At 43.2% G+C, this 26491-nt stretch overlaps 1 protein-coding gene across 1 annotated transcript in view; it reads left to right on the forward strand.

Annotated features, from left to right (window-relative positions):
• Positions 1 to 12310: 12310 nt before the first annotated feature.
• LOC136573470 (vomeronasal type-2 receptor 26-like) overlaps positions 12311 to 26491 on the forward strand; it is a 36956-nt gene continuing 22775 nt past the window's right edge. Inside the window, exons 1-3 of the mRNA XM_066574762.1 lie at positions 12311 to 12637; positions 12893 to 13030; positions 20334 to 20457. Of these exons, the coding sequence (XP_066430859.1) occupies positions 12311 to 12637; positions 12893 to 13030; positions 20334 to 20457 (589 nt within the window). The remainder of the gene's footprint in view (positions 12638 to 12892; positions 13031 to 20333; positions 20458 to 26491) is intronic.

The raw sequence follows: 26491 nt of genomic DNA on the forward strand, positions 1-26491 counted from the left end.
CATAATTAATGCACAATGTACATTACAAAGTGCATTAATATGGCCATACAGAAGTGTATAACCCCACTTTGTTTCGCTGGACAACCCCTTTAAGAGCTTTGACAGTAGGATGTCCTACTGTCAAAGTTGCATCGATTCACAACAAAATCGTGCTTTTGTGTGAATAGAATGCTCATCTGACTGACCCCTTAGGCAGATTTTATAAGAGTGTGGTGCTAGGATTGGTGACAGGTTATTTTTCTGTGGTCTAATCTGGATTACATTATATAACTAGCACTTATAAAGAAAAAAGTCAAAATAGCTATTTTTGTACATTTAGCTTCTTCAAAATATGAATAAAAAGTACTCAAAAAGTCACATATACCTCAAAACTACAAGTCACTCTGCAAAAACAAGCCCTCATACAGCTCTACTAACTGAAGAATAAAACAGTTCTGGTCTTGGTATGTGGTGACACAAGAAGTCTTTTTATAAAAAAAAGTGTTTATATTGCTGGAAACTAATAAAGCATAATAAACCCTATAAAGATTTGGTGTTGTCATAATCATAGTGACTCGTAGAATAAAATTACATCATATTTATACCACATGGTGAACGCTGTTACAATAATTCCCAAAGAGCTATGCAAAAATACCTTTTTCCCCCCATTACCCCGCAGCAAAAAAATAATGAAAGTTATTTATTACATTTTATTGGTTCCTATAAAAAGTAGAACTCGTCCCGCAAAATACAAGATCTCATTCAGCTGCACTGTTGAAAAAATTAGGACATGAGGCTTACCATCTTGTAATTATGACAATTTGAAACTCAGGGTTCTTTCAAGCGAGCAGGTGTTTTTACGTTTGCCCGCCGGAACCATAAAACAACGTAAATAGGAGTTTTTCTGCGAACACAGACAGTGTTTTCTCGCTCATTTACACGTCCGTGAGCATAGTTTTTAGCGAACAAATATGTTGCACTCCGAAAACTCTTGCTCGGCAAAAATCCTTGGGATGCCTTCAGATGCCACCCCCTCCCTTTTTTTCAATGCTCCCATAGGAGTCATATAAATGATAAATGTATTTTCGGTTGCATATATTTTATTTTCAGCTGGTCAATATATATATTCAGCTGTGTGAACAAGTGCATTGGAAACCAATGCCTCAGATGGTCACATATATACGGACGGCGTAAAAACGTGATGTATATGCGCTGATGTGAAAGAACTGCATGTGTTGCTTTTAAAATGCTTTAGTTACCCCCCCCCCCCCCATACACACCTGATGAACATTAGCCATACAGAGCTATCCTTTTCCTCACATAGTTGGCTCATCTCTTATCTGCAGAGGCATATTCATCCTTGCAATCCAAGCATGCCAGGAACATCTCTAGAGCACACGTTCTAACTGTTCATCATTACTGGAGCACACTTCACAGGGCACACTCAGTGCATCCCAGTTATGCTCCATTCAGCAGTTTTGAAAGCAAAAGATCAAAATGGCGGCACCCCGTGCAACAGCTCTGAGCCAGTTTATCCTGGACAGACAGCTGTGCAACAAAGAAGTGAATGCAGAAGCAAAATAGATGTAGCAGTCAGAAGCCACTTCCCCATCTGATGACTATTGTGAAGCTTGTAGAAAGCGATGGTGTGGAAGGTAAAGCATGTAGAAGGTGCCATGTCCGAGGAGCAGGCCAATAGCCTAGGAGACAGCAAGGTCAAGTTTGGGCCTTATCATGGGACTCTACCATCTACAACCCTGAGAGTAGCATTGGGACCCATCCAAGGAACCAAGGCAGACTATGTAAAGAGTAACCCAAACTGTGGTTTACCTTAAGTCCTTGTCACGTGTGATGCCACCATTCTGTCCTCTGTGGTGAATACCTCAGGTGTAAATAAAGAATCCACACACACAGAGCTAACATTTTCTAGGGCAGAACCGGGAACAATCAGTAAAGCCTGTTTACTTGAAGAACAACTTGAAAAACAGTCCAACACAAAATTCACAAGTTATCTGCAGGGTTGTGCTGCTCTATCTCTAGCTCTCCACCCGTAAACACTCACATTTAAGGATAGTCACTCAGCGCTGCATGGTGGGTTCTCGCATACATACAGTTCTCCAAGTCTTCAGCCTAGAAGCCTGGGTAGATTGGGCCCAAGATTCACACACAGCAATCACTCAGCTTCTTCCATCTTCACTACACACAGACTGTAGGTGTCTATGTGCAGACAGCCTCTCCAACTCCACTCAAACAACAGACTGAAAAGACACACAAACCCTCTCAAGCACCTTGCAAACACATACTTAGAAGAAGCTATACAATACATATCAAACTCACTCACATAGAAGACACTGACAATGCTTAAGCACAAGACACACATCGATTACTCAAAAACATCTAGAAACTTCCGTACACTACAAAGTATTTTTTAACTTAACAAGTAAACATTAATGTTCAGCTTGTTATTATTAATTGACAAATAATTCACAAAAACTAGGTTACATCAGCTTGAAACTTCTGAGCACATGATGCTGGGGCTTGATATGTTCATCATTGCATCTGCTGGAACATGAGTGCTCTACACTCTAGGTCACATGATTCACTCTATGATGTCACTTATTACTCTGGGAATTAATATGCTTAAGGCTGCATTCACAAGAATGTATATTGGCTCGGTTTTCATGCTGAGCCGATACACGTCCTCCTCATCTGCAGGGGGGGGGGGTGATGGAAAAGCCAGGAGCAGGAACTGAGCTCCCGCCCCCTCTCTGCCTCCTCTCCACCCCTCTGCACTATTTTTGGATTGGGGAGAGGTGGGACGGGGTGGGGCTAAGTTCCGAGAATTAGCCCCACCCCCGTTCCGCCTCTCCCTATTGCAAATAGTGCATAGGGGCGGAGAGGAGGTAGAGAGGGGGCGGGAGCTCAGCTCCTGCTCCTGGCTCTTCCACCCCCCCCCCCTGCAGAGGAGGACAACGTATATCGGCTCAGCGTGAAAACCCAGCCGCTATACGTTCGTGGGAATGTAGCCTAAGATTGTGTATGAAACCAGCCTTACTCATCTGTTCATTTATCTATTTACAGTTCCGGGTTGGAGGAATTAACACAACCTCTGATTTTTCTATTCACCATTTATAATATTAATCAGAATCCTGACATCTTACCCAATATTACACTGGGATACCATCTCTATGACACATGCTCAGATGGACAATTGGCAATACGCTATGCTTTACATCTTCTGTCTGGCCCTGATAAGATGATACCTAATTACTCATGTACAGGCCGTGGCCAGCTGGCCGGTGTCATCGGAGATCAGCACTCATCGACCACTATTCCAGCAGCACAGGTCCTTGGCCTCTATGGATATCCTCAGGTATTATATACTCTGAGCACTGTGACACATTTATCATTTAGATTGTGTAGAATTGTGGTGTCAAAAAGCTGCACTTATAGTGGCAAAAATTCAGATTTTTTTTGAAGGTGTATTTTTCCAAGAGTAGACAGGGCTTAGTGCTAGAGGCAGTCACGGCTCACAATCTGTCATATGTATTACAATCTAAGGGTGGCTTCACACGAGCGTGTTTTTGCGCATACATGGGTGCACACCTATGTATGCGCAAAAACACGCGTGTATGACGGTCCGGGTATTGCCTTCAATTGAGCTGTGGCTACTGCCAGCAGCTACATTGAAGGAAATGGTCTGCTGGCATCCATGAATTGTTTTTCAGGGAAGAGTTTTACATATAAGCCCTTCCCTAAAAAACAATAATTTTAGTGTAAAATATAAAAAAAAATAAAAAAAATACTTACCTGTCCACCACGGTCGTGTCCCCACAGGGATAAGGAACACATCTGCCGCATGCGGCAGATGTTTCCTTCATCCCCGCAAGGAAAAAGAATTCCCTCCTGTACCTGACACATCTGTGACAGATGCAGCAAAGGAATTCTTCATCCCGGCGAGGAATAAAAAATTCCCTAAATGGTGATAAATTTAAAAAAAAAAAAGACTACTCACCTTTCTTCAGCTGCCGGGGCTCAGCCATGTGCAGCCGACTCCCCTCCTGCACTGCTTTTAGGAGTATTCAGCAGGCGGGGATTTAAAATCCCTGACTGCTGAATGGGCTGTCTCTGTTTGGCTGAGCACTGCGACCAATCAGAGACAGCTCTCAGCTATTGAATTCATGAATGGGTGAGTACTGCCTCTGATTGGCTGAGCACAGGGACCAATCAGAGACAGCTCTCAGCTGTTATTCAATAGCTAAGAGCTCCGTCTAATTGGTCACAGTACTTAGCCAATCAGAGGCAGCCCATTCAGCAGGCGGGAATTTTAAATCCCCACCTGCTGAATACTCCTCAGAACAGTGCAGGAGAAGAGTTGGACACGGCTGAGCCCCAGCAAACGAAGAAAGGTGAGTAGTTTTTTTAATTTTTTTATTTTTATCACCATTTGTTTTTTTTATTTTAAGGGAAGGGCTTATATTTAAAGCCCTTCCCTGAAAAACAATTACCAGGTGCCTAAAGCAGGATCCTCTACCGCAGCTGTCATCTGTGACAGCTTTGGTAGTGAATTTTTTATTCCCCGCAGGGATGAAGAATTCTTTGCTGCATCTGTCACGGATGTGTCAGGTGCAGCAGGGAATTCTTTTTTCTTGCGGGGGATGAAGGGACATGGCAGCGGCGGACAGGTAATTATTAGAGATGAGCGAGCATACTCGTCCGAGCTTGATGCTCGTTCGAGTATTAGGGTGTTCGAGATGCTCGTTACTCGAGACGAGCACCACGCGGTGTTCGAGTCAATTCAATTTCCTTCTCAGAAAAATTTGCGCCATTTTCTGGCCAATAGAAACGCAGGGAAGGCATTACAACTTCCTCCTGTGACGTTCCAGCCCTATCCCATCCCCCTGCAGTGAGTGGCTGGCAAGATCAAGTGACCGCCAAGTATATAAGGCAGCCCCACCCGCTGCTCACCACAGACACACGCTGGCAGAGATTAGGGACAGTGCTGCTGCTATAGGGAGAGTGTTAGCGTCTGCAAGAACTCCAACGGTCCTTCTTAGGGCCACAGCTCACCTAGTGCACTACTGTTGTGGCTGCTTGGAGCAGTTTAGCACTTTTTTTTTTGTATATCGGGCGTACAGCCCCATTACAGCTATAGCGTTCTCAGGCTGCAGTCTGTACTACGTAGTATACGAGAAGTATTGGTGAGGCAGGGACAGTGGTAGTGTGGAATCCTGTCTACAGCAATCCCAACGGTCTTTCTTAGGGCTACCTGTGCATTTAACTCTGTGGTTGCTGGGAGTTGTAGTACCTCAGCATTGCACAGCAAGGCCTGCGTTCAGCCTTCAGTTACATTTTTTGCTGGGTGCAGTTAGCGTAACGTAAGTGCTCTCTGCCTGCAAGTGCCCGCCAAGAAAGCACTAATTTTTTTCACTGCTCTGTGTTACCAGTCAGCTGCCCGCACAGTGTATGGTGGCAAACACCCATAAAGGGAAAGTCCAATACACGCTCCATAGCCTGCATTGCATTGAAAAAAAAACAATTTTAAAAAAGAAATCCTTTTTACGGCTGCTTGTAACCCAGTGTATATTACTACGTTGCCTGTGGGACCTGAGGTTCATCTCAACTGCATAGTGCACAGCAAGGCCTGCGTTCAGCCTTCAGTTACATTTTTTACTGGGTGCAGTTAGCGTAATGTAAGGGCTCTCTGCCTCCAAGTGCACGCCAAGAAAGCACTAATTTTTTTCACCGCTCTGTGTTACCAGTCAGCTGCCCGCACAGTGTATGGTGGCAAACACCCATAGAGGGAAAGTCCAATACACGCTCCATAGCCTGCATTGCATTGAAAAAAACAATTTTAAAAAAGAAATCCTTTTTTACGGCTGGTTGTAACCCAGTGCATATCACTGCGTGGCCTGTGGGACTTCAGGTGCATCACAACTGCATATTGCACAGCTAGACCTGCTTGCATCCTTCCTTATAATTTATCTCTGGCTTCACTTTGCATTGTATAACCGCTGGCAGCCACCAACTGCGCGGCACTAGTTCACAATAATGTTTACACCGCTCAGTGTCTGCTCGATTCTTAATCCACCATGCTGAGGGTAGAGGTAGGGGTAGAGGACGTGGACACGGTCGAGGACGCGGAGTTCCACGTGAGGGTGTGGGCATAGGCCCAGTTCCTGGTCCAGATGAATAGCAGCCGGCTGCTGCGGGATTAGGAGAGAGGAACGTTTCTGGGGTCCCCAGCTTCATATCACAATTTTTGGGTCCACGTGGTAGACCTTTATTAAAATACGAGCAGTGTGAGAAGGTCCTGTCGTGGATGGCAGAAAGTGCATCCAGCAATCTAGCGACCACCCAGTCTTCTAGGCCGTCCAGTGATGCAACTCTGAATCCTCTGGCTGCTGCTCCTCCTTCCTCCCAGCCTCCTCACTCCATGAAAATGACACATTCTGAGGAGCAGGCAGACTCCCAGTAACTGTTCTCGGGCCCCTGCCCAGATTGGGCAACAATGGTTCCTCTCCCACCGGAGAAGTTTGTCGTGACCGATGCCCAACCTAAGGAAAGTTCCCGGGGTCTGGGGGAAGAGGCTGGGGACTTCCGGCAACTGTCTCAAGAGCTTTCAGTGGGTGAGGAGGACGGTGACGATCCCAGGCGTTATCATCTATGGGTATGGGCTCTACTACAGCCTCATAGGCACAGCCATGTATGTGTCTGGTCGTGTCTGGCACCATAGGACAAATTCAGACTCCGGCGGGACTAAAACCGGTCTGACATCCTTCATGCAGGCTCTTTCCACATGGCCCTGTGGATTGTCAAACCACTGCTGAGCTGACAAAGCTTTAGTACAACTCTCTAGTCCTGTAACTCTGCAGGCCTATTACTCAGTGCTACTAGCATCTCCGCATAGCAGTTCTTTAAGATATTCGTGCCCAGCATGATAATCGGTGCATTTTTGTCAGGCACATCTACCACCAGTATTCATTGCTGGCGTAGCTCTACCTTCCCACCTATAACAGTCGGTTCCCAGTACCCCACTATAGGTATGGGTAGACCATTGCTTGCCACAATGTTGATTTAATTGTTTATGCGGACAGCTGAGAACATCAGGGGACCAGTGTTTTTCAAAGTCACTCTGGTGGATAGTGGTGACTTGTGACCCGGTATCAATGAGCACAGGCAGGGGCATACCGTCCACATATAACATGACTTCTGCACGGGGGCCTACATATTTATTAATGCCTTTATCAGAGCATGGACCTATTGTCTGTACTCCTGGTGCGGTCCTTCTGCCCAGGGAATACCCGTTTAAACGGTAACATGTTTGACTATCATGTCTGTTTTGGCAGCAATGCACACAAAATGGCAGCGAGGGGCGTGGATAACTTCCAGCCAGCCGATGTGGTCCCAGTGGTAGCCAGTGCTCGGACAGTAATGTCTGAGACATTGGGCTTGGACCCTCGAGCTCAATGACTTTCTCACACAGTTTGAAAACACTGCAAATCAGCTCTGTCATCTGTTTCTGCATTTCCAATAATAGAGACATATCACTTCTAGATTGCTTCGCCTGTTGATACACGTCACACTGATTGAGCAGGACAAACGTTCATCACACAACACATTCATCCCTTTCTTAGGCTACTCCCCCTCAGTGGTCTGGGGCTCCGTACCCAGAATAACAATGGCTAGTTCTTTGAATTGTAAAAATGTGCTATCGGGTGCTGCACCGACAGCATCTTCATCTTGCACTTGAGAGTCTGTTAATGAACCTTCAATAAACTGTTCCGTAAGAGCCTGGTCTGTACCAGCGGCCTCCTTAGGGCCCTCCTGCAGGGACAGTGCATATTCTGTTAGAGTCTCCCCAACTCTCTGCCTTTTGTTAAAGAATCGCTTCTTTATCTCCGACATTGTATGTTTATCAAAGATAGCCTGCAGTCTATCCATAATATCATCCACTGTCTTTTTGTGGTCAAGTAGCCATGTTTTAACTTCCCTGGCAGTGAGACCTTCTAGCTGCCCTATGAGAATTTCCACTTTTTGCTCCGTGGCTAATGAGTATAGACAGAATACTGCCCCATTTTCCCCCTAAATTCTCTGAGTGTGTGGGGCTTGCCATTGTACTTAGGTAGCCATGGCGCGCCTAAGTAAAAAGGCATAGTTAGCAGAGCAAAGCTGGGGTTGCTAGCAGCTGCAGGGGCTAAATCTGCAGGCGCAATGACTGGTGCAGCGGCATATTCCTGGTTCATGGCTGGCTGGTTGTTAGCAGGGTTATTCTCTGCAACCGACATCTTGAATTATCGTTTAGGACACAAAAGGAACTATGCTGTTCATAGGACGCCAGAAATTTGGGGGTTGTAGCACCCTAATACACTTACAGTTGGTATGACCAGAGGCCTTTTATTGTCACGGTGATACCACACTCTATTTGGACACTCCGAATGGTATGTCGTAGAAATAACGGAGACGAGTCCAGTATGTGTAGAAAACTGAGAGTGAGCAATTTTACTAACTTTGGTATTTGGTAAGCAACAGGTTAACTTTACAACTTTCGGTGAAGGACTATATCTCAGGTGAACAAGGATGCAATATATGACAGGCAAGTTACAGTAAGATGGATTTGATGATTCGGTGGTTTTCAACGCTCTCTCTATTATTTAGCTGATGACTAATTTGCTAGACAATTTTCCTCAGTAGTAAAGTTAGATGAAACAGATTTAAGTTTGCTTTAACTGATGGTGTATTTGTGAAGCAGAGAGACCACAGACTATATGCTGATCCTGGCTTTGGTTTTCACAGGGTAGCTATAACTCACTGTTTGATAAAGATGCACCTTGGAAAAGGTCTTCTGGAACTTTGCTGTAGAATAGCAAGGGAGCGAGTTGTATACCACAATCTACCTTGGCTAGGAATAACTCGCTGAACACTCCTCCTTGCCGACAATGGAAATTGCAACCTTCTCCTTACACTGAGTCTGCTAACTGCTCTGCATCACTTCCTTTTATAATCTCTCTCTCTCTCTCTGCCCGCCCACTTGCACAGGGACTTGTATCTTTGTTTCCTGCCCTTGTGGCTCTGCACCAGTGAGATTAAAATTGACTGCCAGCCAATAAGAGGCCAGCTGACATCAGTGATAATCTCTAGCTTAGAGCAGAATGGGGTGACATAGGGTCTCTCCCACAGATGGCACATTCTGTATCAAGGGATGGTATATAGACAGGTGAGACAGGACAAGTGTGCTGCTAGTGTTCTGAAGTACCCGCTGGGCCACTATACCTCCATCCCAGCACAAACTCCTTCCATGTTGCTCTCTGCCTCAGAGCTGTGCTGACTGGACGACAATGCAGCGAATGGGGAGCTAGGAGCGTGATAGGGGCATTCCTCTAAGTCCTGTCAAACCCCTAACTTATGGTGGCATCAAGATACAACCATACCCTTGCCTGGTTGGTGGCACAATGATGTCTGTCAAGGCTGTAGATTGTTGGGGTTTGCAGGACTGCTGTGGAAATGTGTCCTACTCTGCCATCAGCCAAGTCATGGCCCCAGGATGGAGGGCATTTCCCATAGGAAAACACCTTGCATCTCCCATATAGAAAGCATGCTGAAGAGCACGATATCAGCTGGATTTCACAGCCCAATATCACGCTCGCCCGTGTGTAGGAAGCCTAACAGAATATGTTTTGTATATGAAGTTTGGGACGTCCTATTAACTAACTGACTGAGAACAGTCTGAACAAATGATTTTAGTTTTCCTCTGTGTTTTGCAGATCAGCTATGGAGCCTCCGACCCCTCATTATCTGATAGACTCCTCTATCCACATTTTTTCCGAATGGTCCAAAACAACCAAATACATAATATGGCGATCAGCGAACTGTTGGAGCACTTTGGCTGGACCTGGGTTGGGATTTTAGTATCTGATAATGAAACTGGAGAGAATGAGCTGCAAATACTAACAAAGTACATGAGAGAGCGTGGGATCTGTGCCGCCTTCACCGAAAGACTTACAGAAGAAAATTATAATTATAATATGATTTTAAAAGCTCTAAGTAATCCACAAGTCACCATCATAATATTGTGTGGGACTTTCTCTGATGATATAAATAATTTAATATTCGAGTATACATTTAAATTTTTAAATAAAACCTTCATCCTTTCACCATCCTGGATAGCTAATTCTTTTGTAAAGGAAGAGTACTCAGCATATAATGGAAGTCTAGTAGTGCAGTTTTCATCACCCTTTCCAGGTCTGGAGGATATTGTTAAAATATACAGGAAACATTTTGAAAAGAACTACTGGAATTTTTTATATAATATAGACAAGATTAAGGAAATAGATGCCTTCATATCAGGGTATGACATCAATAAAAAATACAACTATACTGCACCAAATCCAACATATATCCTCTCAGCGGGGGTCGCCCCAAGACTGTATTCTGCGGTAGAAGTTCTGGCAAAAGCTCTAAATGAAATGTTCTTATTTATAAAGGACAAATATGAAGAAAACTCAATAACTGGATTTTTACACTACAGACGGAAGTTACAGAGCTACATACAAATGATGAAGTCCTCACCGGATCCAATGAGACCTTCATATTACTTTAATGAGCAGGGAGAAGCCGTACATCCATATAAGATAATAAACTGGTTATATATAGCAGAGGCCATAGTTGAGGTTGAAGTAGGAAATTTTACTCCGTGGGCCGTCAATGGTGAAAAGCTTCATATAAATCCGCAGTCTATAACATGGAAACACACAAAGGAGGTGAGAAGACATATTATGCAGGTGATTATTGATTCCTGGAAAAGTGGGCTGACTTTGCTGTCGGCTACAGGCTCTACCGTAGGGACGGGCTGCATCTTAATGGGGAGGGTGCAGCTGTGCTGGTGGAAAAGATTGCTAGAAGGCTGGAGGAGTGTTTAAACTAGGGACTGGGGGAGGTTAAAATAAGAAATAGTGGGGTAGCCAGTGTAACTAGCGACCCGGGTCCAAGCAAGAGGAATGGGGGTCGAGTAGGGGATGGGGTTAGTACAGTTAGAACTGTTAGATCAGCCATTAGTACGAATAACAACAAAACAAATTTAAAAACAAAAAAAAACGATATAAAATTGCATGACCAGAATGCATGAAGTCTGATCGGTAAAGTGGGTGAGCTTGAAGCGAGAATGACTGATGATAATTATGATATAGTCGGAATAATGGAAACATGGCTTGATGATAAATGCGATTGGGCGGCAAATTTGCAGGGGTACAATCTCTTCAGAAGAGACCGAAGGAGCCAGAAAGGGGGAGGGGTATGTCTGTACATCAAATTGAACTTAAACCTGGGGGCGTGGCTTGTGGAGGCACCGAGACGGACGCATCTCCTTAAGCTACGCTCGGCAAGGGCACTTCTAGCAGCATAAAGCTATCGGCAGAGGAGAGAAAACTGCTCAAACTACCCAGGAACATACCAGGGACCAAAGATGTCCAGGAGAAGAGCTGCAAAATCGATCCTGACCAGGCTGGAGACCTTCTTCTTCGCGCGCGGGTCTGCGGAGGTGACAGCTGCAGGAGAAACTTCCCCCGGCGATAGAGAAGAGGAGTGGAGCGCCAGCTCAGCGCAGCTACTGGGGTCAGCTGCAGGTCAGGGAGAAACATCCAGGGAAAGGAGGTTAGTGATGGAGGGGGAAGCGGGAGCAGAGCTCTCTCCCTCCAAGATGGCGCCGACCACGCTACCACTGTGCAGAAAATCAGCTTCACTCACAGGCAGCCCAGAAAAGCAGAGGCAGAAATTGTCTCCTGCTGCTGAATTAACAGCACACACTGTACCTCCCTGCAATACAGCTGATGGAAAAATATTAATAATCTCTCAGCATCTGATAAACCAGCCACAGAGCTATACATTAAGGAACTAGTCATGATCCTAAGAGACACTATCTGATCTGACATTAAAAGCATGACCTCTGACATGAATACATCTGTCCTTGAAGTTAAAAATAGAGTCGAACAAACAGAGAATAAAATGGAGGAAAATGTCAAATCACATAACTCCTTTATAGAGGCGCATTATGATCTAGAAGAAAAAGTCTTTAAACTTCAAAACAAGTTAATAGACCTTGAAGACAGAAACAGACGTAACAACGTCAGAATCAGGGGTGTACCTGAGAAAGTCTCTAACGCTGAAATATATAACTACGTCATGCGTTTCATGAAAAAACTTTTCCCAGATATCCCTGACCAAGAACTGAAAAATCGACAGAGCTCACCGTCTGCCGCGTCCGAAATTTCTCAAAGAAGATAGCCCTAGAGACATTATTGTGCACATCCATTTTTTCCGCACAAAGGAAGCCCTGATGAATGTGGCCAGAAAAACGCCAACTCTTCCAAGCCTCTATGACAAAATCCGCCTCTTCATAGACCTCTTGCAGGCCATCATGGAGGCGAGAAGAGGCTTCGCCATTGCAAGAGCTGGCATCGTCTATAGATGGGGTTTCCCCACAAAAATCATAGCAACTAGAGACAATGCAACGCATATCTTTCATAACCCCAAAGAAGCCACGAACGCACTAAACTCATGGGGAATTCAGCTACAAGCCCAGACACAGTCCTCTGCTCAGGCCAACACCAAGAGACCTATCCACCCGGACCCCAGGGAGCGTCCAGTCCAAAATGAAGACCAGGTCCTATGCTTTCTCTCCTTTCCGATATGTAATACATATCATTTGAGTGCCCAACCGCCTATGCCGGACTTTTCTCCCCCAAATGATCAAACAAGCGATGTCTTGTTATGTCCTCCTATTGTACTTTAACGTTTTCTCCTCTCAAAAGCCACTTTTCCAGACTGGATCATTTTTAAATGGAGAAAGTTTAATTGATAACTGTTTTATTCAGTTTCTTTGTTGTTATTCTATTTCAGGCATCTCCGTTTTCCGCAGTCTCCCAGGTCTCAATGTCCTTCTTCCACCATCCTCGTCATGACACTGAAAATCCTTTCCTTAAACGCCAATGGCCTGAACTCCCCATACAAGAGACACGCCGTCTGGAAAGAATCACTCTCCTATAACGCAGATATAGTATGTATACAGGAGACACACATGTTAGAATCCGACATAGGTCGCATGTCACATAAAAAATTCCACCAATCGGTGTTTGCCTGTACACGTAAAAAACACGCAGGGGTTATGATCGCCTTTAAAGACAATGCAACATTCAAGCTAGATGAAAAAATTTGTGATACCAAGGGTCGCTATATAATCCTGGTGGGCTCCCTTAATAACATAGTGATCACGTTAGTAAATGTATATGCACCAAACACAAAACAAATTAGATTCCTTAACAAGCTTATGAAAAAAATAAACCGCGCAGCAAAAGGTTCGGTGATCATCTGTGGCGACTTCACCCTAGTCCCTGACAATACAGTTGACACTACTAATCGGAGACTAAAGAAAGGGCTCACACTAGGGAATTGGCTACATAACGCGGCCTTATATGACACCTTCTGCTGCGTAAACGCCTCTGCAAGAGAGTATTCCTATTTTTCCCCTAGACATGGTACCTTTTTCCGTATCGACTTATGCTTGGCAGACAAAAACCTTCTCACAAGGATTTCTAAATCAGAAATAGGCATCGCCTCCTGGTCTGATCACGCCCCGATTGTGACACACTTGGAGTTTGGGGGAAAACGCCAAACAAACAGGCTATGGAGAAGCAATGCATATCTATTGAACCTGCCTAAACAAAAAATAGAAATCCAAAAGGCCCTTGATGAATTCTTTACATTCAACGATACCCCAGACGTGGACCCAATGATTTTGTGGAATGCCCACAAATCTTACATGCGTGGCATTCTCATAAAACTCGGAGCCTCATTTAAAAGAGACAAAACGAATAAAACGGTTGCACTACTGTCCCAGATCGCTACAAAAGAAAAATAAATTCAACTACAACCATCCCCCAAGGGGCAAAATGACCTACGTGAATTGAGGCTTGATCTTCGTAAAATATTGTTGGGAGACTTTGACAAAGAAGTCAATGCCAACAGAGCCAACATATACTCATCAATAAACAAACCTTCCAAGTGTATGGCTAATTTAATAAAAAGGAAATCCATACAAGCTAATATTCCATATATTTGGAACTCAAAAAAAAAAGGAATATAAGTTAACCAACCCCAAACATATCGCAGATGCCTTTCGCACCTATTACAGCAATCTTTACAATTTAAAAGACAACCCGTTTATCACACAACCTAACAGTGTCACAATTGACAACTTTTTAAAAGGAGCCAACCTTTCGTCACTGGATGCGGAACAGGCATCTCTCTTAGATCAACAATTTAACCCCACTGAGCTGCTCTCAACAGTTTCTTCTCTAAAAAAAACACAAAGCACCTGGCCCTGACAGTTATTCAGCAGAATACTACCAAATATACTGGAACACACTCGCTCCATATATCAAAAATACATTCAATACAGCCATGCAAAGAGGCAATTTTCCAGAAGAAATGCTTCAGGCAACGATAATAGTTCTCCCCAAACCGGGTAAAGAGCCAAATGATCCTGCCAACTTTCGGCCCATATCGTTGCTCAATACAGACGTTAAAATATACGCAAAAACATTGGCCAATAGACTGCTGAATTTGCTTCCGTCCCTGATCCACTCTGACCAGCTGGGCTTCGTCAAGGGCAGTCAAGCATCAGACGGCACTAGGAGAATCTTAAACCTCTTACACACGATAGAATCCTCCCGTACACCATCAATTTTGTTAGCCCTAGATGCCGAAAAGGCTTTTGATAGGGTCCACTGGGGTTTCGCCTTTGAGTCCCTAAAAAGATATGGCATGGGAGAGGGTATAATAAGAGCGATACGAGCATTGTACTCGTCCCCTACTGCAAGGGTGATGGTGGATGGGGCCCTATCAGAACCTCTATACACATCAAATGGGACAAGACAAGGCTGCCCATTATCACCTATCTTATATGTCCTTGCAATTGAACCATTAGCAGAAACAATTCGTCTAGCTCCTGAAATCAATGGTATCCCAATAAACTTAAGACAACACAAAATTTGTCGGTTTGCAGACGACGTCATTTTAACTATGACCCGCCCCCTGGAATCCTTGAGAGCAGCTCAAAACATTCTAAAAAAATTTAGCGAAGCCTCCCTTTACAGCTTAAACGCCGACAAGTCACTCATCCTAGGTATAAATATACCCCAAAATTTAAAGGCAGCCATCCAATCTGAATTCCCCTTTGGGTGGAGAAAAAGTTCTATTCCCTATTTAGGTGTTGAATTAACAACTCCCCTCAAGGATTTGGAAACCACAAATCTTCCTCTACTATTCGATTCTATACAGAAAGAAATCGAACACCTGACAAAATTAAATCTAACCTGGTATGGCAGGATCATGTCATACAAAATGAAAATCCTACCCAACATCTTATACTACTTTAGAGTCCTCCCGATTCCGTTCACAAGCATTTCTTTAACTAATCTACAGAACCAACTAAATAAATTTATCTGGGGGGAGTAAAAAACCACGCTTAGCCTTATCGATCCTTGCCCTACACCACAAAAGCGGGGGAGCAGATAATCCCAACCTAAAAATATACCATTATGCAACGGTGTTGAGCCAAATCAAAGGATGGTTGATCAGAGATAACTACGGCCTGGTCGGGTATAGAAATGGCTCTCTTAAGCAAAGTTTCGGGTCAAACTCTTCTATTAGCAACATCCTTTTCTGGTGTATCTAAACTATCAAATTTAGAACTAAAAAAATATGGGGATGCCTCCTCCTATGCAGGCATCAAAAGAGGCATGGAGTGAACTTACACAGAAGTTAGCTATGTGGGACACTTTGGAAAAACCCTCACTGCCCCTTAATGTTCTACATCTCTTCTTGCCTAATATTACTCTAAAAGAATGGACGGTCAGGGGTATACAATCATTAGACGATCTTAGGTCTACAAACAATTTAAAAACATTTGCGGAGCTCAGCTCCACACATCATCTACCACAGAAGGAGTTCCTCACTTATTGTAGAATTAGTTCTTTTCTACAAAAAACATCTATACACAACATATATCTCCCAACTACAATTATTCAGAAAATCTCCACAAGAGGAAGATTGGGAACTAAATCAGACACCAAACTCTTTTATGACATCCTAACAGATAACACTTTTCTAAAAAAGAAATCCCATATGCTAAACTGGGAAAAAGAACTAGGAGAAATCATACCTATCGTCTCCTGGGAAAGGGCTTACAAAACCTCACTGAAATCCTCTAAAGGGATGGGAATATTAGAGACTCAGACAAAATTACATCTTAGATGGCATCTCACCCCTTCGTTGCTAGAAAACAGATTCAAAATAGGAACGGGCCTGTGCTGGAGAGGTTGCGGCCGTAAAGGCACCCTATCTCACATTTTTTGGTCCTGTTCCTCACTCAACAAATTCTGGAACGAAGTATTAGGAGAGATGTCTAAAATAATGAAGTGCCATATTCCAAAAAAAGCCAAACTAATCCTACTCTTAATAGGCCTAGAGGAATTTCCCCCTAACATAAGATACCTTCTTGGCTATTCTTTGATGACAGCAAAAACAATTATTGCCAGACATTGGCAATAATTGGATGAGTTTGTGGAACGGATGGCGGAACAACACATGTTTGAAGGATGGTTAGCACGTAGAAGTAATACCATAAAACATTTTGAAGCGACCTGGGAGAAGTGGAAACTACCACATTAATATAATCTTTGTAATAATAACTGAATGATGCCTTGTTAAAGTTATTCCTTCCCCTTTTCTTTATTTTATCCCTCCCCCCCCTTTTCAATACAAAATTTAATACAAGTTATTTTGGTTTATACAAAATTAAAATCGTAAGGTTTATATCGGAAAACCCATTAAACATATTCATGCTCACTGTTATGCAACATGATTGTTTTCTCTGATGTATACCTCCGTAAAAAATCTCTGCATATGTCAGTGCCATTTATCAATGTCCTGTATATCTGAAATTACTAATAAAAAATTTAAGCTGAGGCTACGGGAGGATATAGGAGTAGGTGCGTAGAAATACAGGGAGGAAATAATAACAAAATCCTGATAGGGGTCTTCTATAAACCACCAAAAGCAACAGAAGAAACTGAAAACTTACTATTAAGGCAGATAGAAGAGGTGTCAAACCGCAATGAACTAATAATCATGGGGGACTTTAATTATCCAGATATAACATGGGAGAACGAAACCTGCAAATCTCACAGGGGTGATAAGTTCTTGAGAGTAATTAAAGATAATTACCTGAACCAACTAGTGCAGGAACCAACAAGTGGGGGGGCATTCTGGACCTAGTACTAACTAACAAACCGGAACGAATAAAGGGGGTACAGGTTGAGGCACACTTGGGGAACAGTGACCACAATATAATCAACTTCCAGCTGTCATTCAATAGGAAGCCTTATCAGGGAGCGACAAAGAAACTAAACTTTAGTAAAGCAAAATTTAATCAGCTTAGAACTACTATCGTCAACATTAATTGGGACAACATCCTCAAAAATATCAGTACAGAGGACAAATGGGAAAAGTTTAAAAGGATCCTAATCACCTCATGTGAGCAGTTCACTCCCTTTAAAAATAAAAGAACTTTGAGTAAAAGGAAACCAATGTGGCTCAACAAGACTGTAAGAGGGGCAATAAACGAAAAAAGGAAAGCGTTCAAACTACTAAAGCAAGAAGGCAGCGAAGATGCGCTAAAATCGTACAGGGAAAAAAACAAAATATGCAAAGATAGGATCAAAATTGCCAAGGAGGAGGCAGAAAGACTGATCGCCAAAGAGAGCAAAAACAACCCGAAACTATTTTTCAACTATATTAACAGCAAAAAGATTTGCAGAAAGAGCACTGGCCCTTTAACAAATAATGCAGGGGAAATCATTGAAGGAGGGAAGGCAAATCTATTAAACAGTTTCTTTTCAAGTGTATTCACAAACGAAAAGGAAATGCCACAGGAGATGTAGGGGAATAAAATGAACCCCTCACAAAATATGTCATACCTAACACAAGAGAAAGTGCAAAAGCGATTAAAGAAGACTAAAATCGACAAATAACCAGGCCCAGATGGAATACACCCAAGGATACTAAGGGAACTAAGTGAAGAGATAGCTAGGCCGTTATATCTAATATTTCTAGACACTATCAAGACCGGTGTTGTACCATTTGATTGGCGCATTGCCAACGTTGTTCCAATTTACAAGAAGGGGAGCAAAAGTGAGCCTGGTAACTACAGGCCAGTAAGTCTCACTTCAATAACGGGAAAACTTTTCGACGGGATTCTGAGAAATGCCATCAATGAGTACCTCAAGCTATAACTCCTCACCAGCATGGATTCATGAAAGGTCGCTCATATCAGACAAATCTGATCAGTTTCTATGATGAAGTAAGCTCTAAGCTGGACCTGGGAGAGTCTATTAATCTTGTATATCTGGACTTCTCTAAAGCCTTTGACACCGTGCCACATCATAGGCTAATATACAAAATGAGGCAGCTTGGATTGGGTGAAAACGTGTGTAATTGGGTAAAGAATTGGGTCATTGATAGAAAGCAAAGGGTGGTAATAAATGGTTCGTACTCTGATTGGACCACATTCACCAGTGGGGTGCCACAGGGCTCAGTATTAGGCCCCATTCTGTTCAATACATTTATCAATGACCTGATAGAGGGGCTGCACAGCAAAATATCAATATTTGCAGATGACACAAAATTATACAATATAATTAATGCAACGGAGGACAAGGTACGTCAACAAAAGGACCTAGATTAACTGGGGGCTTGGGTAAAAGACAAATGGCAAATGAAGTTCAATATTGAAAAATGTAAGATTATGCACATGGGCAGCAAAAACGGATATCACCAATATACACTTAATGGGGTACCACTAGGGAAAAGTGATATGGAAAAGACCTGGGGTTACTAGTGAATAGTAGACTAAACTGGAATAACCAATGCCAGTCAGCTGCTGCAAAGGCAAATAAAGTCTTGGGGTGCATTAAAAGAGGTATAGGGGCGGAGGACAAGAACATTATCCTTCCTTTTACAAGGCACTAGTCAGGCCCCACATGGAATACTGCGCACGGTTCTGGTCACCGGTGCTCAGGAAAGATGTTACAGTACTGGAGGGGGTTCAAAGAAGAGCAACTAAACTAATACATGGAATGACGGGACTGGAATACCCAGAGAGGCTATCCAAATTGGGATTCTTTACTCTAGAGAAAAGACGGCTAAGAGGTGATCAAATAACTATGTATAAATACATGAGGGGACAATACAGGCATCTCTCCCATGGTCTTTTTACACCCAGAACTACGACGGTATGAAGAGGGCATCCGTTTAGAGGAAAGCAGGTTTCATCACCAACATAGACAAGAGTTCTTTACTGTAAGAGCAGTTAGACTGTGAAACTCTCTGCCTTAGGAAGTGGTGATGGCAAAAACCATAGAGGAGTTTAAAAGGGGACTTGATGTCTTTCTGGAGAGGAGGGATATTATAGGTTATAAATCTTAGGTTAATAGTAAATCCGGGTATACAGGCAGGTAGCAACTATTAGGGGTTGTTCCAGGGAGCAGTCTGATTGCCATTAAGGAGTCTGGAAGGAATTTTTTCCTCAAAAGGGCTAATTGGCTTCTGCTCTTGGGTTTTTTTTACCTTCCTCTGGATCAACACAGGGGGATAGACAGGCTGGACTAGATGGACATTGTCTTCATTCGGCCTAACGAACTATGTTACTATGTATATGTTACTATTATATAAATCTTGTCTGCCCTTAACACTTTCCACTCCAAATTTTTTCTCCATTCTCCCCATCTCTAATTTATTTGGAGTTGGGGAGAATGGCATTCTCCCTTCACCCTCCTGATCTCTGACAGCGTTCAGGAGGGTGCCAGTGGTGACATGACCGTCGGGTGGAATACAGAAGTAACACTTCTGCATTCTCTCTTCATCCTCCCGGCCTCGGCTGTGAGTGACAGCTGATGTCAGGAGGCTCCCGGCGGTCACATGATCTCTGCATTACTTAGAGCTAATTGAGCAATATGTAATGTGTAAAGGAGAAGGCAGAAAGGGTTAAAACTCTCTCGAAGAGGACCAGTGCAGGAGTGCGTCTGCACTCGATGTGTCTCACGAATGGGTGCAGATGAACTCCTGCACTGCAGTGGCAGGCCTGTTCTGACATTGGAGCTGTGGAGGAAGCTCATGATTTCGGAACAGATCTGACATTCAAGTGGAAAGGGTTAAACATCATTCTCTAGTTTACATCCTCTTATCATACATGTGTGTTTTGTTTTTGTCATCCCAGTAGACGTTCTTGTCTTTTCCTGCAGATCCCAGTATCCCGCTGCTCCGACCAATGTTCACCTGGTAGCAGGAAAAAGGCAAAAGGAATAATCCGTATCTGCTGCTATGACTGTGTCCCGTGTGCAGAAGGAGAGATATCCAATATAACCGGTATATGGTAGTATGAGCAGTAGGACTGAGTTATCAGTGGTGACGAGGGCAATGATGTAGTAAATGGTTTACATATGAAAGAAAAGTCTTCCTCGGTCCTTCATCTGAGTACTCATTCACACTAGCGTGATTTTAACATAGTAACATAGTTTGTAAGGATAGTAGACTAAACTGGAGTAACCAATGCCAGTCAGCTGCTGCAAAGGCAAATAAAGTCTTGGGTGCATTAAAAGAGGTATAGGGGCAAAGGACGAGAACATTATCCTCCCACTGTATAAGGCACTTGTCAGGCCTCACATGGAATACTGCATATAGTTCTGGTCACCGGTGCTCAGGAAAGATGTCACAGTGCTTGAGGGAATTCAAAGAAGGGCAACTAAACTAATACATGGGATGAAGGGACTGGAATACCCAGAGAGGCTATCAAAATTGGGATTATTCACCCTGGAAAAAAGACGGCTAAGAGGTGATCAAATAGCCATGTATAAGTACATGAGGGGACAATACAAGGATCTCTCCCAAGATCTGTTTACACCCAGGACCGCGACGGTAACAAGAGGACATCCGTTACGATTAGAGGAAAGTAGGTTTCATCACCAACATAGAAGGGGATTCTTTACTGTAAGAGCAGTTAGACTGTGGAACTCTCTTCCGGAGGAAGTGGTGATGGCAAAATCCATAGAGGAGTTTAAAAGGGGGCTTGATGTCTTTCTGGAGAGGAAGGACATTATAGGATACACGTCTTAGGTTAATTGTCAATCCGGGTATACAGGCAGGTAGGAACTATTAGGGGTTGATCCAGGGAACAGTCTGATTGCCATTAGGGAGTCGGGAAGGAATTTTTTCCCCAAAAGGGCTAAATTGGCTTCTGCCTTTGGGGTTTTTTGCCTTCCTCTGGATCAACACAGGAGGATAGACAGGCTGAATTAGATGGACATTGTCTTCATTCAGCCTTACATACTATGTTACTATGTAAGGCCGAATTAAGACAGTGCCCATCTAGTCCAGCCTGTTTTATCCTCCTGTGTTGTTGATCCAGAGGAAGGCAAAAAAAAAAACCAAGAGCAGAAGCCAATTAGCCTTTTTGGGGGGAAACTTCCTTCCTGACTCCCTAATGGCAATCAGGAAAATCCCTGGAACAACCCCTAATAGTTCCTACCTGTCTGTATAGCCGGATTAACAATTAACCTAAGATTTATAACCTATAATATCCTTCCTGTCCAGAAAGACATTAAGTCCCCTTTTAAACTCCTCTATGGATTTTGCCATCACCACATCCTCAGGCAGAGAGTTCCACAGACTAACTGCTCTTACAGTAAAGAACCCCTTTCTGTGTTAGTGATTAAACCTTCTTTCCTCAAGACATAGTGGATGCCCTCTCATTACCGTTGCGGTCCTGTGTATAAACAGATCATGGGAGAGATCCCTGTATTGTCCCCTCATGTATTTATACAGAGTTATTTGATTGCCCCGTAGATGTCTTTTTTCTAGGGTAAATAACCCCAATTTGGATAGCCTCTCCAGATATTCCAGTCCCTTAATTCCATGTATTAGTTTAGTTGCCCTTCTTTGAATGCCCTCCAGTACTGTAACATCTTTCCAGAGCACCGGTGACCAGAACTGTGCGCAGTATTCCATGTGAGGCCTGACTAGTGCCTTATATAGTGGAAGGATAATGTTCTCGTCCTTCACCCCGTAACCTCTTTTAATGCATCCCAAGACTTTATTTGCTTTTGCAGCAGCTGACTGGCATTGGTTACTCCAGTTTAGTCTACAATCCACTAGTACCCCCAGGTCTTTTTCCACCTCACTTTTCCCTAGCAGTTCCCCTAGTTAGTGTATATTGGTGACATCCGTTTCTCCTGCCCAAGTGCATAACCTTATATTTATCAATGTTGAACATCATTTGCCATTTTTCTACCTAAGTCCTTAACTTATCTAGGTCCTTTTGTAGCCGTACATTGTCTTCCATTGTATTAATTAACTTGTGTAATTTTGTATTGTCTGCAAATATTGATATTTTACTATGCAGCCCCTCTATCAGGTCGTTGATAAATATATTGAACAGAATGGGGCCTAGCACTGAACCCTGAGGCACCCCACTAGCGACGGTGGCCCAATCAGAGTACGAACCCTTTATTACCACCCTCTGCTTTCTATCTTTGAGCCAATTCTTTACCCAGATACACACGTTTTTACCCAATCCAAGCTGTCTCGTCAATATATATAAAGACGAAAGCCCTCACTGACTGACTCACTGACTGACTGGCCAATAATTCTCCAACTTTCCGATGTCGTAGAAACATGAAATTTGGCACAAGCATAGATTATGTCCAAAATAGGAAACGTAAAGAGGTCATAACTCGATTATTCAATTCTAGCGCAAAAAACTAGCGTCCAAATTTTACGTACGGAATCTAATTCTCTCACTTCCCAATGTCGTAGAAACATGAAATTTGGCATAATCATAGATTATGTCTAAAATAGGAAAAGTTAATCGGTGCCATTTGGTACGAGTATTGATTATGTCATAAGTAGGAAAAGTTATTAGGTTCCAACTCGATTATTTAATTCTAAGCGCAAAAGAATTAGCATCCAAATTTTACGTACGGAATCAAATTATCTTACTTCCTGATGTCGTGGAAACATGAAATTTGGCACAAGCATTACTTTTGTCACAAATAGGAAAAGTTAGAGTCCCAATGCGATTATTTAATTCTAAGCGCAAAAGAATTAGCGTCCAAATTTTACTTACGGAATCTAATTCTCTCACTTCCCGATGTCATAGAAACATGAAATTTGGCACGAGCATTCATTATGTCATAAATAGGATAAGCTAATGGGTCCCAACTCGATTATTCAATTCTAAGCGCAAAAGAACTAGCGTCCACATTTTACATACGGAATGTAATTTTCTCACTTTCCGATGTCATAGAAATTTGAAATTTGGCACAGGCATTGATTATGTCATAAATAGGAAAAGTTAATGGGTCCCAACTCGATTATTCAATATAACAAAATAATTAGCATCCAAATTTTATGTACGGAATCTAATTCTATCACTTCCTGATGTCATTTTATATAAAGGAAATATTGCATGGTTACCTCCACGTGGTGCTTCCTGGGTATCGCAAAGAACCATGCAAAATGGTGAACATATTTTTTTCCTCAGTATCTCTAAAGTAACGACTACTTCATAAGATTTTCCGTGTGAACACCAGATAAACACCAGTACCAAATTAACTCGGGCGAAGCTGGGTATATCAGCTAGTTTTATATATCAGCCTATTATGCGACACAGTGTCAAATGCTTTAGAGATGTCCAGATATACGAGATCAATAGACTCTCCCAGGTCCAGCCTAGAGCTTACTTCATCACAGAAGCTGATCAGATTGGTCTGACATGATCGACCCTTCATGAACCCATGCTGGTGAGGAGTTATTCTGTTGTTCTCCTTGAGGTAGTCTTTGATGGCGTCCCTCAGAAACCGCTCGAAACTTTTTCCCATTACTGAAGTAAGACTTACCGGGCTGTAGTTACCAGGCTCAGTTTTGGTCCCCTTTTAGCGCAGAATAGGTATGTCAAAATATTGTGTCTATTAGAACCAATGGTTTTCTATAGAAAGGTTTAGATGGTTCAAAACTCGCATCTAAGGTCTGTACTGTGATGAAAGATAGAATCTGACCTATCTTTGGTGCGAGCTGCGCTGGCGTTTCCACAGACTCATATGGGAGCTGAATAGCACACACCATGCAGATTTAGATCGTGTGAACGGGCAATTTCACTGCTAATTAAGCTCAAGACTGAATAGCTGGAAATTGCACATTCATGTTATTTTTAGTGTAGTATAGCCACAATCTTTTCACGCGCCTATACTGTGCTAGAACCTCTCTCTGTAAACAAGGACTCAGGATAAGGAAGGAAAATTCCAACATATATATGTAAATCTTGTTCTGTTAGTGAAGATGCAAAATAAGGCATTGTTTTAGACATTAATGTGTGAGCGTATCCAACAATCCAAGTTCTTCATGCATAATACAATTCCATCATACTTAACAGACTTTTTACTCCACCCTCGATCAATCTCAATCAAAGTACTAATGACCACTTGTCCCATGAGTGAGTGCATTACATGCTCCACCCCTGATCACATGACGGTGATGTAATCACAGGTCCCAAAGCATAAAACATGCAGAGCCAGACAGTTGCTGCATGCTTACAGTATCTGTGATAATGTCACCATCATGTGATCAGTTATCTGGGCTCTGACCTTTGCCCCTGATCACATGATGTGTAAAAATAAAAAATATATATACTCACCTTGTCCCGGCAGAACGATGTTAGCCCATTGAATTCAATGGAGCCGGCAATACAGCTGGCTCCATTGAAAGCAATGGGCTGCCGGCGATCACGGGATGAATTGTCGGGAAGGGGTTAAATATATAAGCCCTTCCCTGCAATTCATCCAGAAATGTGTAAAATGCTGAATACTACTCACAGCTGTTCAGAGCAGTTCAGGAGGACTGCCGCTGGCCGCGCTGAACTCCGTCTGCCGGGACCAGGTGAGTATATATATATATATATATTTTTTTTTATTTTTTTTTTTACACATTTCTGGATGAATTGCAGGGAAGGGCTTATATATTTAACCCCTTCCCGACAATTCATCCCGCGATCGCCGGCAGCCCATTGCTTTTAATGGAGCTGGCTGTATTGTCGACTCCATTGAATTCAATGGGCTAACATCGTTCTGCCGGGACAAGGTGAGTATATATATTTTTTTTTTATTTATTTATTTTTTTTACACATTTCTGGATGAATTGCAGGGAAGGGCTTATATATTTAAGCCCTTCCCGACAATTCATCCCGTGCTCGCCGGCAGGCCATTGCTTTCAATGGAGTCGGCTGTATTGCCGGCTCCATTGAATTCAATGGTCAGTGCTCGTTTAATCGAGACGAGTACCGCGTGGTGCTCGTCTCGAGTAACGAGCATCTCGAGCACCCTAATACTCGAACGAGCATCAAGCTCGGACGAGTAGGCTCGCTCATCTCTAGTGACAATGTATTTAGAATAGAACTGAAGACATGTTGGTGAATTTGCTGTATCATTTTCTGCAAAGCCCCTACATAAGAAGTTAAGTTTAAGCAGAGCTTCTGTATCTGGTGAGAAAATATAAGCCTGTCTTGGAGATGCTCCAAAGAGTACCTTGTAAGGATTAAGAGCTGTTTTGTTATTTGGTGTTACTCTTATTGAATGTAAGATTATGGTGAAACACTCTGTCCATGGCTTGTGTGCTTCTACCATGCCATTTGCATTTATGATCATAATTAGAGATGAGCGAGCACCAAAATGCTCGACTGCTCGTTACTCGAGTCGAACTTCCCGTGATGCTCGAGGGTTCGTTTCGAGTAACGAACCCCATTGAAGTCAATGGGCGACTCGAGCATTTTTGTATATCGCCGATGCTCGCTAAGGTTTTCATTTGTGAAAATCTGCAAAACCCAAGAAAGTGATGGGAACGGCACAGTAACGGATAGGGCAGGCGCGGGGCTACATGTTGGGCTGCATCTCAAGTTCCCAGGTCCCACTAATAAGCCACAATAGCGGCAAGAGTGCCCCCTCCCCCGCACTGTCAGCATAAAGATCGTTCTCCTCTGCCACAGCTGTAACAGCTGTGGTGGAGAAGAACGATGTCAGCCCATTGAATTCAATGGAGCCGGCAATACAGCCGGCTCCATTGAAAGCAATGGGCTGCTGGCGAGCACGGGATGAATTTTCGGGAAGGGCTTAAAAATATAAGCCCTTACCTGAAAATCATCCTAAAATGTGTAAAAATAGTTCAGCCGCGTCTGGCCGGCAGTTCTCCTGAACTGCTCTCTGTAGTATTCAGCAGCCGGGGATTTAAAATCCCCGCCTGCTGAATGAGCTGCCTCTGATTGGTCACAGCCTCACCAATCAGAGGCAGCTCTCACTCACACCCATTCATGAATTCATGAATGGGTGTGAGTGAGAGCTGCCTCTGATTGGTGAGG

This window comes from Eleutherodactylus coqui, chromosome 7 (genome assembly GCF_035609145.1).
Source record: "Eleutherodactylus coqui strain aEleCoq1 chromosome 7, aEleCoq1.hap1, whole genome shotgun sequence".
NCBI lineage: Eukaryota > Metazoa > Chordata > Amphibia > Anura > Eleutherodactylidae > Eleutherodactylus > Eleutherodactylus coqui.